Genomic DNA, 17810 nt, shown 5'->3' with positions numbered 1-17810 from the left:
AAAGGTGAGGAGAAAAAAAACTCCATCTTATAATTGCAACAAATAACTTTGAAGTTTTTGTTTCAAATTATAGAAGACAGCTTTCTGCTTCTTTCCCCACTACAACTCAAGGTTTTGAGTTAAAGACTGAAACCAAGAACTGCAGATAAGACCATAAGACATGGAAGCAGAAATTAGGCCATTCATCCCATCGAGTCTGCTCTGTCATTCAATCATGACTGCTAGGTTTCTCAAACCCTTTCTCCCCCTCCCATTCCCCATAACCCTGGATCCCCAAGAACCTATCTATCTCTGTCTTCAAAGTACTCAATGACATGGCCTCCACAGCCTTCTGTGGCAATGAATTCCATAGATTCATCACACTCTGCCTGAAGATATTTCTCCTTATTTCTACTCTAAAGCTATGCCCTCTGATCCTATTCTCTCCTATCAATAGAAACATCTTCCCAACATCATCTTTGTCCAGGCCATTCAGCATTCTGTAAATTTCAAATAGATCCCCCAACCCCTAATCCTTCTAAACTCCATTTGAATATAGGCACAGTCCTCAAACATTCCTCATATGTTAAACTGATCGTTCCTGGGACCATTCTTGTGAGCCTTCTCTGTACATGCTCCAGGGCCAGTACATCTTTCCTGAGATATGGGCCGAAAACAGCACATCATACTCGATGTGGTCTGACCAGAGCCTTAGAGTAAAAAGTGAGGTCTGCAGATGCTGGAGATCAGAGCTGAAAATGTGTTGCTGGTTAAAGCACAGCAGGTTAGGCAACCTCCAAGGAACAGGAAATTCGACGTTTCGGGCCAGAGCCCTTCATCAGGAATCTTAGAGAGCCTTAGAGCCTCAATTACATCCCTACTTTTATGTCCAAATGCTCTCAAAACAAATATCATCATTGCATTTTCCTTCCTAACTACTGACTCAACCTGCAAGTTTGACTGGAACTCCCAAGTCTCTTTGCACTTCAGACTTCTGAATTTTCTCCCCATTTAGAAAATAGTCCATACCTCTTTTTTTTCCAATCAAAGTACATGACCTCACACTTTACCACATTGTACTCCATTGTACTTCTTTGCCCACTCCTGACCTGTCCAAACCCTTCTGCAGCCTCCCTGCCACTTCAATGCTACCTATCCCTTTACCATCTTTTGTATTGTCTGCAAACTTGGCCAGAACTCCCTCCGTTCCTTCATCTAGATCATTAATGGATGAAGTGAAGAGCTGTGGTCCCAACACTGAACCTTGCGGGACACCACTTGTCACCAGCTATCATCCTGAGAAGGATCCGTTTATCCCCATTTTCTGCCAGACAGCTAAGTTTCTATCCATGTTAGCATCTTGCCTCCTAACATCACGGACCATTATGTTACTCGGCAACCTCCTGTGCAGCACCTTGCAAAGGCCACCTTGAAGTCCAGGTAGATAACATCCATTAACACTCTTTGGTCTAACCTCATTGTTGAGGACTTGGACAGAAGTGAGGCGGGGGAGGTGTGGGCGCAGGTTTTGCAATTCCTGTGGCGGCAAGGGAAGGTGCTGGGAGGGAAGGGTGCATTGGTGGAGTTTGGGGGGGAGGGGGTGCATGGACCTGGCAAGTGAGTTGTAGAGGGAATGGTCTTTGCGAAAAGTGGCTGGGGTGGTAAATATGTCTCTGAGGTCTGTTTGTAAGTGGCGGAAATGGTGGAGGATGATGCAGTGTATATGGAAGTTGGTGGGGTGGAAGGTGAGGACATATGGTGGGGTGGGCTTCAAGGGGTGAGGTACAGGAAGTGGATGAGATGTGCTGGAGGGCATCTTCAACCATGTGGGAGGGGCAATTGTGGCCTTTAAAGAATGAGGCCATCTGATGTGTTCTATGGTGGAACTGGGAGCAGAGGCAGAGGAATGAGTGTCCGTGGAAGGATACTGGTGGGTATGCCAGGGAAATGAAGAAACAGAGGCCATGGTCGTGGCAGATAGAGGCGTATAGGGACTGGATGTCCATTCTGAAGATGAGGCTTGGGGAACTGGGGAACAAATGTCTTGGAAGGGGTGGAGGGCGTGGGTGGTGTCCCATACGCATCGTTTGGCTGAACTGGTCCTCACCCTCAATAATTTTTCCTTCGAATCCTCCCATTTCCTCAGACAAAAGGGGTAGCCATGAGCACCCACATGGGCCCCAGCTATGCCTGTCTCTTTATCGGTTGCATGGAACAATCCATTTTCCACAGTTACATCGGCACTATTCCTCAGCTTTTCCTCCGCGACATTGACTGACTGTGTATTGGTGCTACCTCATGCTCCCACAAGGAGGTTGAACAGTTTATCAACTTCTCCACACATTTCCGCCACAGCCTTAAAAGTCACTTGGACCACCTCAGACACACCCCTCCCCTTCCTGGACCTCTCCATCTCTATCACCGGTGACCGATTGAACACTGACCTCTTCTACAAATCCACTGACTCCCACAGGTACCTGCACTACGCCTCCACCTCTTCCCACCCTGCCTCTGGTAAAAATTATATCCCCTATTCCCAATGCCTCTGCAACATGTGCTCCCAGAAGGACCAGTTCCACCACAGTACACACCAGATGGCCTCCTCCTTTAAAGACTGCAGTTTTCCCTCCCACATGGTTGGTGCCCTCATCCACTTCCTGCCCCTCTGCCCTTGAACCTTACCCCTCCATCCGTAACAAGGATAGAACCTCTCTGTCCTCACCTTCCACCCCACCAACCTCCATATACATCGCATCATCCTCTGCCATTTCCACACGTACAAACAGACCCCACCACTAGAGATGTATTTCCCTCCTTACCCCATCCGCTTTCCGTGAAGATCGTTCCCTCCAGAACTCCATCAGGTCCACGCGCCCCAGCAACCCACCCCACCCTCCCCTTCCAGCACCTTCCCTTGCCACCACAGAAATTGCAAAACCTGCACCCACACCTCCCCGTCCCCACCCTCACTTCTGTCCAAGGCCCCAAAGGAGCCCTCCACATCCATCTGCACCCACCAACCCCACTGCCCAGTAGTCGAACACTTCAACTTCCCCCTCCCACTCCGCCAAGGGCATGCAGGTCCTGGGCCGCCTCCATCACCACTCCCTCACCACCTGGAGGAAGAATGCCTCCCCTTCTGCCTTGGGACCCTCCAACCACACGGATCAATGTTGATTTCACCAGTTTCCTCGACCCCCTTGCCCCAGCTTATCATAGCTCCAACCTGACACCACCCTCTTGAACTGTCCTGCCTGTCCATCTTCCTTCCCACCTATCTGCTTCACCCTCCTCTATGAACTATCACTATTACCCTCTCCTCCATTTACCTATCACAGTCTCAGCTCACCCCCCCCCCCCCCCCTCCAATTTCACCATTCCCTCTGCTCACCGCCTTGTTCCTGATGAAGGGCTTTTGCCTGAAACATTGATTCTCCTGCTCCTCAGATGCTGCCTTGACTTGCTGTGCTTTTCCAGCACCAACCTCCTTTTTTCACCTAGTGACTGGTGGGAATCTGGGACTCCACTGCCTCTATGAATGATGGAGTCAGAAACTCTCAGCATTTTTAAGTATTTATATGTACATTTGTGATGTCTTGACTGTGGGCCTAGATCTAGAAAATGGAATTAGAATAGTCGGTTGTTTTTGACTGGTGCAGACTTTGTGTGCTGTACACCTCTATGACTTTAACTCATTCAGAACTGAGCCTATTAATCCTTGAAATTATAAACATGTCAGTTAGATCACCCTTTACAACCTGTATGCTCAAGAGAAAAGTTACTCTAAGCAACCTGAGCTTCATTTATTTCTCTAACTGAAACAAAGAACTTCAAATGCTGAATATGTGAAATATAAGTAGAAATTGATAAACCAGATGGGCAGAGAAAATGAAGTTGATGCTTGGGTTTTGAAGAAGGGTGACTGGAAGTAAAACTTGCTTTCATCCATCTCCTGAGCTTCTGGAGCAATTCCTAGTTTTGTTCCATTTATTTCTTTTTTTCATTTTTGAGGTTGCTGGTGGCGCGACAGCTGCACTGTTTAAAAACCTGTTGAAATTCATCATTGCTGCAAAGAGAGGTTTGGGTGCCTCTTATGCCATTTCGCTATGCACCGTTTTCCTCATTTTAGTACTTAACAGAAACACAAGTTTTTTTTTAGGACATTTTGGTTGTGTTAAGTATCACAACTGCTTCCCCATCTGAAATTTGTTCACTACAATATCTCTTGGTAGTGCATTCACAAAGCATACAACGTAGTGTTGAGAGACCAAATTTGTCCCTGGACAACACATCTGATATGGTCTATATCATTGAGCGTGACTAGTAAACTTATGACTAAGCTTTTAAGTCCTCCGCATTTTGTACTTCTCCTCCAATTCATCTTTTTGTCTTGTTAGGAAAGATGGTCGTAGTCTCCAGGTAAATGGAACAGCTGCACAATACTAAAAAATCAAAATTTCTTATACTGCAAATGTAGTTCACAATCTGAAGAGCTTCTAAGATGTTTTCATAATTTAAGGTGCTGTTGAGATCCCTGGATGTATTCTGCTCTAACAAACAAACGGAAATTAAAGGAATGTGATGAATACAGAAAAATATCAGTTACACACCATTCAAAATGCCTTTGTGTAATGTAAATGCTTTGATTTAGAAACTACTTGTGTTAAATATCTGGTGATGCCTAATAATGTCAGTGAATTTAGCAGGAAGGAAACCAGGGTTGTACTCGAGAATGCCGTGAGAACTTCATCCTGCCTTGCTGTCATGGAATGTTTTGTGCTCCAAGCATAGTTCCTCACATTTGTATGAAGCAATGGTAGTCAAATACTTTTGGAAATTTTTTAATCCCTAAATGGCATGCTATAAGTAAAGCATAAATTGATCATCAACTTGCAATGAGGAAGTGCTATCTCCTAGTTACTGCCTAATTAACACTGTTACAATACTGTTCAAAATGTTTTGCCCATCATCTCTCCATGATCTTGCTGAAATTGTTGTATCTGCACGTGTTTTGAGGTGTCCTCTGCTATCTGAGCTAAGTGAATTCCACAAATTCACAATCCTTTTTTGAAATAATTAATTCCTTACCTGTTTTTAAATATTGTGTACTTTGGCTTAAACCAATTTTAAAAAAATCTTCCAAAGGGATTCATCCATACTGTCTACTTTGGCGACCCATTTTATATACCTCCATTAGATCTCCTCATCCTCCTAAACTCCTGAGTATAGGCCAACACTGTTCAACCATTCCTCATAAAACGAACCACTCATCTCATCTCTGGAATTTAATTGAGTGACCCTTCTGTGAACTGACATTTTCCTCAAGGTGAAGTAAATTTCTGCAAAGTGGACTGGTGTTTGGCATCCAAGTGGGCTATGGTGCATAAAGTGTATTTAAATTTAATGCTAAATGAATTGTATATGGTCATAGTTATCAGAATAAGTCAGTAGGCTATTTTCTCCCCTGGTGATGGGAAGATTTAAAAGGGAGAACCTTTTCATGCAGAGGGTGGTGTGTGTATGGAATGAGCTGCCAGACAAAGTACACTGCCTTCTTGGACTGGCCTATTATCCATCTTTTCTTCCTTCCTGTCCACTCTACTCTCCCCACCGACCTATCACCTTGCCACCTCCCAATTTTTATCTTTCAGCCCCTTGCCCCTCCACCTTTCTGATGAAGGGCTTGTGCCTGAAACATCGACTCTCCTCCTTGGATGCTACCTGACCTGTGCTTTTCCAGCACCACGCTTTTCACGATTACAGCATTTAAAAGGCATCTGGATGGAAATGAATAGAGGGGTTTGGACCAAATGATGGCAAATGGGACTCTATTAATAATCTGTTCAGTATAGATGAGATGGACTAGACGGTCTGTTTCCATGCTGTATAGTTCTATGACTCTATGATATAAAGTTAGAGCAACCTATGTGTAAGAGTTCTGTTTTGATTTCTTTTATTGGCTGTGATGGCACGTCTTCAAGGCTAATTAACAATGGACAATAAATGATCATCTTGCCAGCAAACATCTTCCAAGAAACAATTAAGAAAAAGCAATTCATAACAAAAAACATTGGTATGATTTTATATTCTTCTTGAATTTTTTAAAAACCAGTCAAATGCAAACTATTATTGATTTTTGAAATATTGATTTTATTCAGACTGTAGATATAAAATTTATCAGAGGTTATTGAGTTAATACATTCAGTGGCAAACAATAATTGCTTTGTCTTGTTAGGGGCAAAGCCAATTGCATCCATTTCAATTTGTTATCAATCTTGCTTGGTATATGCAGTACAGGCCTTTCAGCTTTTTGTCACCTTGGCTTGTTTGTTTACAGTGCAAATTGTGATTTTTGAAACTAGGTCTTGGAAGCAGGAGGTATATTTTTCTGGGAGAATTGCTGCATATTTAGCTGTTGTTTCTCAGCTGAGGGCAGCAGCTGCATTTGTATTCCCATTCCAGGTCACTAGAGCACATTCATCTCCAGGAAGTCTGGGTTCTGGTGAGTCACAGGTTAATGGTGGAACCTGATGTCTGGAATTATTGCACAGCAGCTGAGGGAGAATGATCTTTTTCAAAAAGGGGAAATTAAGGCATTAGAAATTTCAACTAAAGTTAATTTAAGTGGACAAAATGTACATTTGTTTTATTTTATTCTCCGGTAGAGAGACTATAATAAAACATTAGGCATTTAGATTCAGGGTTTGGATGCAGTCATGACAACAGAAGTAACAACATGTTCCACCATTGTATTGATGGCTAGGGCAGAAAAATAAGTGGATAATGAAATAAATAAAACGGTCATCTGTTTTTGACGTACCAAATTAAGGAGAGGAGAATGTCTAGAAGTACGTCAGGGACGTGCAGAGTTATTATGGATTATTTGAAATCTTTGCTGTTTGCTATCATTGGTTTGCTGTTGCTGAAGATTATTTTGATTGCACTAGTGGATATCCTGTGGCATTGCTCATGTGTTGCCTAGAGCACCAACGTGGTGAATAAATGCTTAACCTGACCTATTCTTTTTTTTTAAAAGAGTATTGCTCAGCTGACTCCTGTGGGAAACATGGTCTAATTAGTTAAACCTAAGTAATTGAAGTTGCTTGTAAAATCTTGAAGTTAGTCAGAAGGGAATTATAATGACTTGCAAATTTTAGATTCCAGGTTAATGACTAGCTGCATCTTGTAAGATTGTTTTGCATCTGTAACTGCATAAGAAACACTCTCACCACAGACAAGATTGGATAGGAAACTTTTGTCTCTAGTACTGCTTTCCTGCTCATCACATTTTAGTTTCCAAATTCAAACAAATTATTTTATAAATGTGTCTGACCTAGTGTCCAAAATGTAGTTTTGCATTCTAATGTGAAGTTGTATATCTTCACTACTTTTCAAAATTTAGATGGAATTTTTTTATTGATTCAGTTAAGTGCCAGCTCAAGAAAATTAACAATAGAAATCAGAACAAGGCCTCATAAGGGAACCATGAGAAATATTGTTACACGCTGGTAAAATGTGGAACACTCTGTTCTGTGGTGTGGTTAATGCAGAAAGCATTGACGTATTTAGTCAGAGGGTTAATGCATTGCTGATGGATATAAGAACAGTGAAGTACAAAGTAATAAGAATGGAAGGTGGCTTGTGTGGTGTGTACTAAATCTAGACAGACATAAACCAACTGGCTGGCAGACCTGTACAGTGTGCTGCACTGTGTTCGGTGTTCAGTAGCACCGTTTTTACTGTCTCCCACTTTGCCTATTAATCTATGTCTCAGTCTTTACTCTTACATTCAGCTCAGTGTCCTTTTGATTTCTGAGGGACATGACTGGTTTAGCTATCTATCACCCAGATCTTGTACTACATCATCTTCAACCTAGTAGGCCCCTCTCTTGCCTTCCACAACCAATCCACTGCTAGGATCTTGCTAGAAAGTGCAGATAGCATTCTATCACTATTTTTGAGTCAGGCCTGTACCCAAAATAAGTTTTCTGTTGAGTTGTCCACTTGTCTGCTAAACCCAACATTTACACAAGTTCCCTGCCCTGGTCTTGGACCCCAATTGATGTTCACCTTCACCTCTTTGCCCAACTCTCCACTCCATGTGTTGATCTTCATTATGTGAGCCAACTTTTGTTCTCATTTGCACTAAATTGCAGATCAGCCAGTTTCCTGTTTTGTGTTCTGCATGGTAACTGGTATTGTAAATGTTTTTCTGCGTATGCACTATCCACTTCCAAACCAATGTCATAATTCCCTGCAACTTTTAAAACGGGGGTGAACAAAAAGACCTCTTGCCTCCAAACAACCATCCCATTTCCAACCTCTGTTTTCTTGACTTTTTAAATATATTTTACAGCAGAATTCCCTAAATTTTTCCAATCTGTCCTTTGGCTGTTACTTCTAATCAAAGTGGCTCTAATCAAAATTCCAAAGTGTTGTGCTGCTGACCATGGTTCATTTAATGCTTGTCGCTCCGTATGCTGCTTTTAAAATGGCTTGAATCTGTCCTCCTAAAGCTATGTTGCTGCTTATCTCAGTTGACCCTTTCCTGATTTGTATTTTCCCATCTGCTTTGGACCCAGAACTTGTCTAACAATGATTTGTCCTTCTAGTGTCCCTGAAAGAATCATTCTTTGGGATACAAACTGATTTTCCCCCTCTTGCCTATCTCTCTTTCTCTGTAGCGTGATGTTTTATGTTGCTGGACTAACTCAGAAAATGAGTTCAATTGAACCATGAAAACATAAGGATTTGAATTAAAATCTGGAATTGAACAAAAAAACAAGTTGATATTAGCAAGATTCCTGTCAGAATATACTTAAAAACCTATTGGAGAAAAAATGCTGGAAATCACAGCATGTCAGGCAGCATCCATGGAGACCAAGCAAGGTAATATTTTGAGTCCACATATATAACCTAACTGGTTCATTCATAGAACTTGCTGGAAAAGCTCAGGAGGTCTGGCAGCATCTGTGAAAAGAAATCTGTTAAAGTTCCAAGTTGAGTGACCCTTCCTCAGAATCACTCGACCCGAAATGTTAACTGATTTCTCTCCACAGATGCTGCCAGACCAGCTGAGGTTTTCCAGCAATTCCTATTTTTGTCTCTAATTTAAAGCATCTGCAGTTTTTTTTGGCTTTTATTAGTTTGCTCAGTCTGGTCACCAAGTGAGTCCAATTCTCCCATCAAATAATTTAATTTCGGAAGTAGTCAAGTAAGCAACTCAAGTGCACCAAAACAAAGAAGGCCCACTACAACAGTATCAGGGCCTCTTGGTGTGGGCAGTGCATGTGGGCTTTACTGACATGGAGGAGAAAGTGAGGTCTGCAGATGCTGGGGATCAGAGCTGAAAATGTGTTGCTGGAAAAGCGCAGCAGGTCAGGCAGCATCCAAGGAACAGGAAATTCGACGTTTTGGGCATAAGCCCTTGGCCAACATTTTGTGAATGAATTACAAAAACATTAGATCAGCATCAAACTATCACATCCTTATCTATTACCTCAGTCATCAGACTGATTGTCCTAAATCACATCTTGGATAAACCTGTTTATTCTACCAATGTTTTGATCTGAGCTAATTTGGTGCTTTTGTTTCCATCACAAAAAAGCCAAAACTTACCCTAAAACTGATTCTACTACAGTGTAAAAAGGTAAGGAATAGGTGTCAGCTTTTCAGCGCTTTTGAGCCAGCCCTGCCATTCTATAAGGTGGTGACTGATCTGCTCCAAGCTTCTTCCCTTTCGCACCAGTCCTCCGAGTATTTCAACGAGCATACAGAGGACTATCTTTACAATGGTCACATACTCATAACTTAAAACAAATCTTTAGTTAAGAGGATAATGTTGGGTGGGTATGTACTTCCAGAATTCCTTAACGTATGCACCCTCTCTTTCAATTCTGTACTCTGTCTTTTGTGTTCCACTTGCTATTTCTCATTAGCATTAATAATCATTTTGCGTCTCTTGGGTTGTTATACAGTCTCTTGTAAGCAATCTGAAAACATCAATGAATACGCACTTGATTAACTTTCTCTTGGGTTTTCTTTCCTTCCTCCTTTGGTCAAACCTTGAAACCAATCTGGGTGAATGGAAGGGTGGGGGGGGAAGAGAGGGGGAGCGGGGATGATAAGGTTTAAACCTTAATCCAGTGATGTTTTTCTAACCTGTGTTGGAAGAGGAGGAAGGTAAGTGCACAGAACATGGAAATGGAGATTTGGGTTCAGCCGCATTGAGAAACTGTGTAGTAACAGAAAAAGGTGAAGAATAGAATGATGTGATCTTGTAAAATTAACAACTTGTAATCATCTTAACTCAAGTTACAAAAAAATTAAATGCATACTGTATTGACAGATTTCTAAACCATTTTCCAAGTTAGTTTCATATAAGCAAACTTCTGCATTTATAAAAATAATTATTTCAAACTTCTATCCAACCTTTAATGTAAAATGGTGTTTTGATTTTTAACCTTTTTTTTTCTTTTTGGTGTATCTAGAAGTAGTTCATATTATAAAAGAATTCAGTTGCAATCAGTGGTACTGCCTTTAAATGATGGAACATGAATTTGTCCCTCCTCTGTTGTCCCATTTGCCCCCAGTCGAAGCAAAACATTCAGAGACGCTGTGTAGTTTTACCTCCTTCATCTTTATTCCGGGCCCTGGAGGGAGAGAGAATGATCGCCCATGTGCACAGAGACAGGAATTCACGGTCTTGGCTGGAACAACAGTTTTTCAGTGAACTATATAGTCCTTTCACAGGGAGGAGTATCCGGATAAGGCAACATAGAGATTAATTGGGTGACTGTACAATCAGTGAGTGCCAATAGTAAGGATTAAACAGTCAACTGTTACACAGTGAATAACTGACTTCATATAACAATATTTTTCACCTTGTTAACTGCCATTACACACTGAATGCTACCTCCTCTTGTTAAATGGCTCTATGTAATGAATACTTTTTCACCTTGTTAACCCATTGCCCTTGCCACCAGCACTACATTGTTTACTGTAAGTTATCTGATCTGAGTCATGCTCAGCTGAACCTCTTGTTTCACAAAATTCAGAACTTAACTCTTTCCCTGCTTGCCTATACCCTATAAACATTCTCACCCCCACATTCAAAATTTATTAAAATCAGGAACAGCTGACGTTTGAGAAGAAGATCCTCAATTATTGCTACTGAAACTTGTTGGTATATGCAAAATGACTGCAATCAATGCAAATTACAACAGATGTGGCCTTGGGTTTCTTTGAGATCCAGGTGAAGCATGGATCTGGATCTGCCTCCAGAAGAACTGAGATTTGATAGAGGCAGCAATGTCCCAGGGTGCTTCATGTAAAATCAAGTGTGTAGACCATTTGTGTGTAGCCATAAGATGAATCTTTAGCAGTGATTTTAGGGAATAAATGTTCTGAAACACAGTCTACGAATATACAGTAACAAAGTGTTTGTGTACTTTTCAAATACTGTAATGCTGTCAGATCTTTTCAGTCTATCTACCCTTTTAGGATAGGCATATCAGTTTAGCAATTAGTTTAAGATCTTTTCGAAAACACAGTACCTGATCAATGCAGTGCGTTTGCAGTGGAGAGTCAGCTAGCTCAGTGAGATGGCAGGTTTAAGCTCTCTCTCTCTCTGTCTCGCACTCACACACTCACAACCTCTGGTTAAATCGCCACCAGTTGTCTGTCCAATAAGAGAGCAGCCTGATGGTGGTAACGTAATAATGACTTTATTTTCACATCTTGTAATATTACACTCGAAAGTATGAATCACTATTCTGTGACTATTGTGTTTTGGGAGTTTGGGTGTCACTGGCAAGGCCAGCATTGATTGCTCACTCCTAAATCCCTTTGGTGGTACTGAGCAGCCACCTGAGAACTCCTGTCCATATGACCGTGGAGGGAGTTCCAAGGACTTGTATCAAGTCGAAGATAATGTTCAAGGATTTTGCCCTGGTCGTGATGAAGGAACAAAAATATGTTTAGGTTCAGGGTTGTTTCCTGGTTTAAATGTTGACTTTATTCAAACTCTGAGGCATTCGTGCTAAAGCCAAATCTTTGTTCTAGTAGCTAATACTACTTTGTTAGCCCTTGTAATTTAATCCAGCTTGAAACAGGACTTCCGCCTTTTTAATACAAACCTTGATTTATAGTTGAGATGCAATCAGTACCAATGTTTTCATTTCTTTTAAATCTGTGGAAAGATAATTGAGGTGTTTGGCAAAAAAAAATCAGAGGGAAACAATTTTATATACTTAAGTAGTTTGAATTTAGAATGAGTGGCCTGATTGATGTTGAATCAGACGCAATATTCCCCTTCAGAAGGATAAATACTTGAAGGGGAGAAAATGCTAGGAAGTGGAAGTAACTGGATTTTTTTGTACTTTAAGAAGCCAGCACATGCTCCATGAATGAATGGTCTCCTCTCCCTGTACGCTGTTTTCTTCCTCCTAAGTAGTCTGTGCTGTTTGTAGTAGTTGGATCTATCAGCTTCCAGCTCAGTGATTGGTACAGAGGATAATATCAGACTTATGATAATTTATGCGTCTGTACTGGCTTGTGCCAGCTAATTATTAAACATCCTGTCTATGCCTGAGCTGCTCGATTTTCCTGGAATCAAGAACCAAAGCAAAAACAACCAAATGTTTATTGCTAAATCTGTTTTAGACTGTAGGTGTTGCTGTAGTTCTGGTTGGATAATGTGGGAGTCCATTGGTAGGTAGGCTGGTACTGTTTGGGTGACAGTTAAGTCAGTTTGCCCATTTTAGCCCGACAGTATCACTGCTGTTGACCTGGTGATTCAAGACTATGAAGTGTTTCATCCCACTTGCCCCCTTTGCAGAATAAAACCTTAATGCCAATGAAATTGCACATGGGTTAGTCAGTGTTGTGTGGCTCTTGGGTGAAGAGATATAATTGAAGAAATGAGTTCAGCCATGATTTGCTTTCCAATTTATCCATGAGTTTTTGTTTTTGATCCTGTTTTTTTTTAAAAGACATACTGTTCAAAGCTGAGTAGGAAAGCTTTAAACTTTGGAAGTAAGGAAGTGATCAGTTGGAAAATGGAGTTTCTGAAGAACTAGGGATATGTAAGTGAGAGCTATTGATGCCTCAGAGCTGAAGTGAAGAGTGCTACAGGGGTGACAAGTTTATATTTGCATATATATATATGGGAATATATGTAATGTACCTGAATTTTTTTTTCAGCAGAAATGATGGAAGAATTGCACAGTCTGGACCCACGGCGACAGGAGCTGCTGGAAGCAAGATTCACTGGAATGGGCGTCACCAAGGTGAGTTTTTGTTTTGCAGGATGAGGTGGTAAAATACTATTTGACTTCCAGTACAAACCCAAACTCTAATGGGAAAATCATTAAAATCTCTACAGTACAGAAAGAGGCTATTTAGCTCATCAAGTCTGCACGAAACCTTCGAAGAGCAGCCCACCCAGACCCAGTCCTCCTGCTCCATCCCTGCATTTTCCAATTGCTAATCCACATAGCCTGTGCATCACTGGACATTATGCAACAATCACCTAACTTGTACTTTTTTTTGGGCTGTGGGAGGGAACCCACACAGACACTGAGAATGTACAAGTCCATACAGACGGTCATCAAAGACCGGAATTGCATCTGGGTACCTGGCGCTGTGAGGCAGCAGGGCTATCAACTAGCAAATAGAATATAAAGAAGATTAATGTCGCAATTTCTGAACTGCTGCCTTGTGCTGTTAGGTTACACAATTGTGGCTTAACATTCTTTTATTATGTTTTGCCATGGTTGAAGGATTTGAGCTGTAGGGAGAGGCTGAATAGGCTGGGACTATTTTCCCTAAAGTGTTGGAGGCTGAGGGGTGAACTTGTAGAAGTTTACAAAATTTGAGAGGGGCATAGATAGGGTGAATAGCCAAGACTTTCTCCCCAGGGTAGGGGAGTCCAAAACTAGAGGGTGTAGGTTTAAGGTGAGAGGGGAAAGAAATAAAAGGGACCTCAGGGCAACATTTTTTTTCAGAGGTTGGTGCATGTGTGGAATGAGCTGCCAGAGGACGTAGCTGAGGCTGGTACACTACCCTCCTTGAACTGTCCTACCTGTCCATCTTCTTTCTTGCCACCTTTTTTCACAATTGCCTCCCACTGCATCCACCTATCACCTCCCCCAACTTCACCCCCACCTCCCATTTATCTCTTAGCCCCCTTCCCCCTCCTCATTCTTGAAGGGTTTATGCCTGGAATGTTGACTCTCCTGCTCCTCAGGTGCTGTTTGACCAGCTGTGCTTTTCCAGCACCACATGTTTCGACTTCATGATTACAACATTTAAAAGGCATTCGGATAGCTATGTGAATTGGAAGGTTGTGGACCAAACACTGGCATGTGGGACTAGATTAATTTAGGATATGTAGTTGGCAAATTAGACTGAAGGGTCTGTTTCCTTGCTGTACAACTCTATGCCTTTAAAATGTAGACATTAATGATGCTCTCAATCAGATGATGCACAGTAAGCAATAGTTCTCTTACAAAATTCCAGAGCACTGGCTTATCTTGTGAGTCAACATGAAGTATTTTATCCATTTCAATCTAGGAGCTTCCAGATTTGATCCCTTGAACTTTGCTGAGTTAACTGAGCTCAGGAGGCATGGGTGGCTGTGGCTGATGAGGGAAGTTAAGAAACATATAAAGTTAAGAGAAAAAGTATAACATAGCAAAGATAAGTGGGAAAATGGAGGACTGGGAAGCTTTTAAAGAACAACAGAGGATTACTAAGAAGGAAATATGCAGAGAAAAAAATGAGGTACGAAGGAAAACTCCAAAAATATAAAGGAGTATAGTAAAAGCTTTTTTAGGTATGTGAAAGACAAAAAAAAGGTTAAGACTAAAATTGAGCCCTTGAAGACAGAAACAGGGGAATATATTACGGGGAACAAAGAAATGGCAGAAGAATTGAATTGGTACTTCAGATCTGTGTTCACTGGGGAAGACACAAGCAATCTCCATGAGGTAACAGTGGCTGAAGGACCTGAACTGAAGGGAATTTATATTTGCCAGGAATTGGTGTTGGAGAGACTGTTAGGTCTGAAGGTTGATAAGTCCCAGGGTACTGAAGGAGGTGGCTCTAGAAATCGTGGATGCGTTGGTGATTATTTTCCAGGGTTCGATAGATTCAGGATCAGTTCCTGCGGATTGGAGGGTGGCTAATGTTGTACCAGTTTTTAAGAAAGGTGGGAGAGAGAAAGCAGGAAATTTATAGACCAGTTAGTCTGACCTCAGTGGTGGGAAAGATGCTGGAGTCTATTATAAAGGATGAAATTACGACACATCTGGATAGCAGTAACAGGATAGGTCAGAGTCAGCATGGATTTATGAAGGGGAAATCATGTTTGACTAATCTTCTGGAATTTTTTGAGGATGTAACTGAAGATGGGCAAGGGAGATCCAGTGGATGTAGTGTACCTGGACTTTCAGAAAACTTTTGATAAAGTCCCACATAGGAAGTGAGTGAGCAAAATTAGCGCGCATGGTATTTGGGGCAAAGTACTGACTTGGATTGAAAATTGGTTGGTTGAAGGAAACAAAGAATAGTGATAAACGGCTCCATTTCGGAATGGCAGGCAGTGACCAGTGGAGAACTGCAGGGATCAGTGCTGGGACTGCAGCTTTTTACAATATATATTAGATTAGACTAGACTAGACTAGACTTACAGTGTGGAAACAGGCCCTTCGGCCCAACAAGTCCACACCGACCCGCCGAAGCGCAACCCACCCATACCCCTACATTTACCCCTTACCTAACACTACGGGCAATTTAGCTTGGCCAATTCACCTGACCCGCACATCTTTGGACTGTGGGAGGAAACCGGAGCACCCGGAGGAAACCCACGCAGACACGGGGAGAACATGCAAACTCCACACAGTCAGTCGCCTGAGTCGGGAATTGAACCCGGGTCTGCAGGCGCTGTGAGGCAGCAGTGCTAACCACTGTGCCACCGTGCCGCCCATTAATGATATAGAAGATGGTATTAGTAATAACATTAGCAAATTTGCTGATGATACAAAGCTGGGTGGCAGGGTGAAATGTGAGGAGGATGTTAGGAGATTACAGGATGACCTGGACAGAGCGAGTGGTCAGATGCATGGCAGGTGCGGTTTAATGTGGATAAATGTATGGTTATCCACTTTGGCAAGAACAGGAAGGCAGATTACTACCTAAATGGAATCAATTTAGGTAAAGGGGCAGTACAAAGAGATCTGGGTGTTCTTGTACACCAGTCAATGAAGGCAAGCATGCAGGTACAGCAGGTACTGAAGAAAGCTAATAGCATACTGGCCTTCATAACAAGAGGGACTGAGTATAGAAGCAAAGAGGTTCTTCTGCAGCTGTACAGGGCCTGGTAAGACCACACCTGGAGTATTGTGTGCAATTCTGGTCTCCAAATTTGAGGAAAGATATTCTGGCTATTGAGGGAGTGCAGTGTAGGTTCACGAGGTCAATTCCTGGAATGGCGGGACTACCTTATGCTGAAAGACTGGAGCGCCTGGGCTTGTATACCCTTGAGTTTAGAAGACTGAGAGGGGATCTGGTTGAGACATATAAGATTATTAAAGGATTGGACACTCTGGAGGCAGGAAGCATGTTTCCGCTGATGGGTAAGTGTCGAACCAGAGGGCGCAGCTTAAAAATACAGGGTAGACCATTTAGGACAAAAATGAGGAGAAACTTCTTCACCCAGAGAGTGGTGGCTGTGTGGAATGCACTGCCCCAGAGGGCAGTGGAGGCCCAGTCTCTGGATTCATTTAAGAAAGAGTTGGATAGAGCTCTCAAGGGTTATGGTCATAAGGCAGGAAGGGGATACTGATTTAAGGATGATTAGCCATGATCATATTGAATGGTGGTGCAGGCTAGAAGGGCAGAATGGCCTACTCCTGCACCTATTGTCTATAGACCTGTTCTGATAGGCCTTAGTGTCTCAATTAACATTCTGGGAAGATCAGCCAGGTTTGTGTTCACGCTTGCCTTCTAGTAATCCCTGCTACAGATTTGAGAAGAGCTAATTGGAATTAACAATCAACAGTAGCTAAAGAAGGGAATAATGTGCATTTATATATTGCATTTCACAACTTCAAGGCATCTCAAAATTAAATACCCCGGGTCTGGCATACAGTCACTGTTGTAATATAAGGAAATGTGGCAGCTAATTTGGCAATGAAACAAAAACAGGAGGCATGATTAAAGTATTATCTACTCATGTTGATTGAAAAATGATTATTTTCAAGAATCTTGTGAAAATTTTGTTCTTTGAAGTAGAGCCATGTGTTCTTTTTATGCTCACCTTGAGAGAGCTATTGGGACCTCACGTGCTTGTTGCTGCTACTAAACTATATAGCCACTTTATAATGTAATGAGACATCCTGAAATATTTCACAACTGTAATAAAACAAAATTTAGCAATGACCTACATGGGGTAGAGGTCAGATGACCAGAGGGTAGTCAAAGATATAGGTTGGTGGTAAGTAAATAGAAACATCTTGGAGGAAAGTGAGGTGTGGAGGTGCAGGGTGCAAATTCAAGAGTTTGGCCCTCGGCAGCTGAAGATAGTCTCCAGTAACCGAACGATTATAATTGGGATTGCACAAGAAGCCAGACTTAAATATCTTCCAGTTGTGGGCCTGGAGGAGACAATGGGGTTGGGGAGGCAAAACCTGAGTGATTTGCAGATTAAAGTTTAAATATCCAGGTCCTGCTTGTTAGCTAGCTAATGTAGATTTAGTGAGCACAGGGTGATCGAGCATGTGACTCGAGATTTGGTCGGCAGAGTTTTGGTCGCCTCCAGTTTACTGCGG

At 42.1% G+C, this 17810-nt stretch overlaps 1 protein-coding gene across 1 annotated transcript in view; it reads left to right on the top strand.

The window, feature by feature from the left end:
* tlk2 (tousled-like kinase 2) overlaps positions 1-17810 on the top strand; it is a 218499-nt gene that overhangs the window by 38329 nt on the left and 162360 nt on the right. The window contains exon 2 of the mRNA XM_060849077.1: positions 13183-13268. Within this exon, the coding sequence (XP_060705060.1) occupies positions 13188-13268 (81 nt within the window). The 5' untranslated portion in view covers positions 13183-13187. The remainder of the gene's footprint in view (positions 1-13182; positions 13269-17810) is intronic.

The sequence above is a fragment of the Hemiscyllium ocellatum genome, chromosome 32 (assembly GCF_020745735.1).
Source record: "Hemiscyllium ocellatum isolate sHemOce1 chromosome 32, sHemOce1.pat.X.cur, whole genome shotgun sequence".
Taxonomy (NCBI): Eukaryota; Metazoa; Chordata; class Chondrichthyes; order Orectolobiformes; family Hemiscylliidae; genus Hemiscyllium; species Hemiscyllium ocellatum.
Note: the sequence above shows the minus strand (reverse complement) of the source record. Positions and strands in the feature narration are given on the sequence as shown.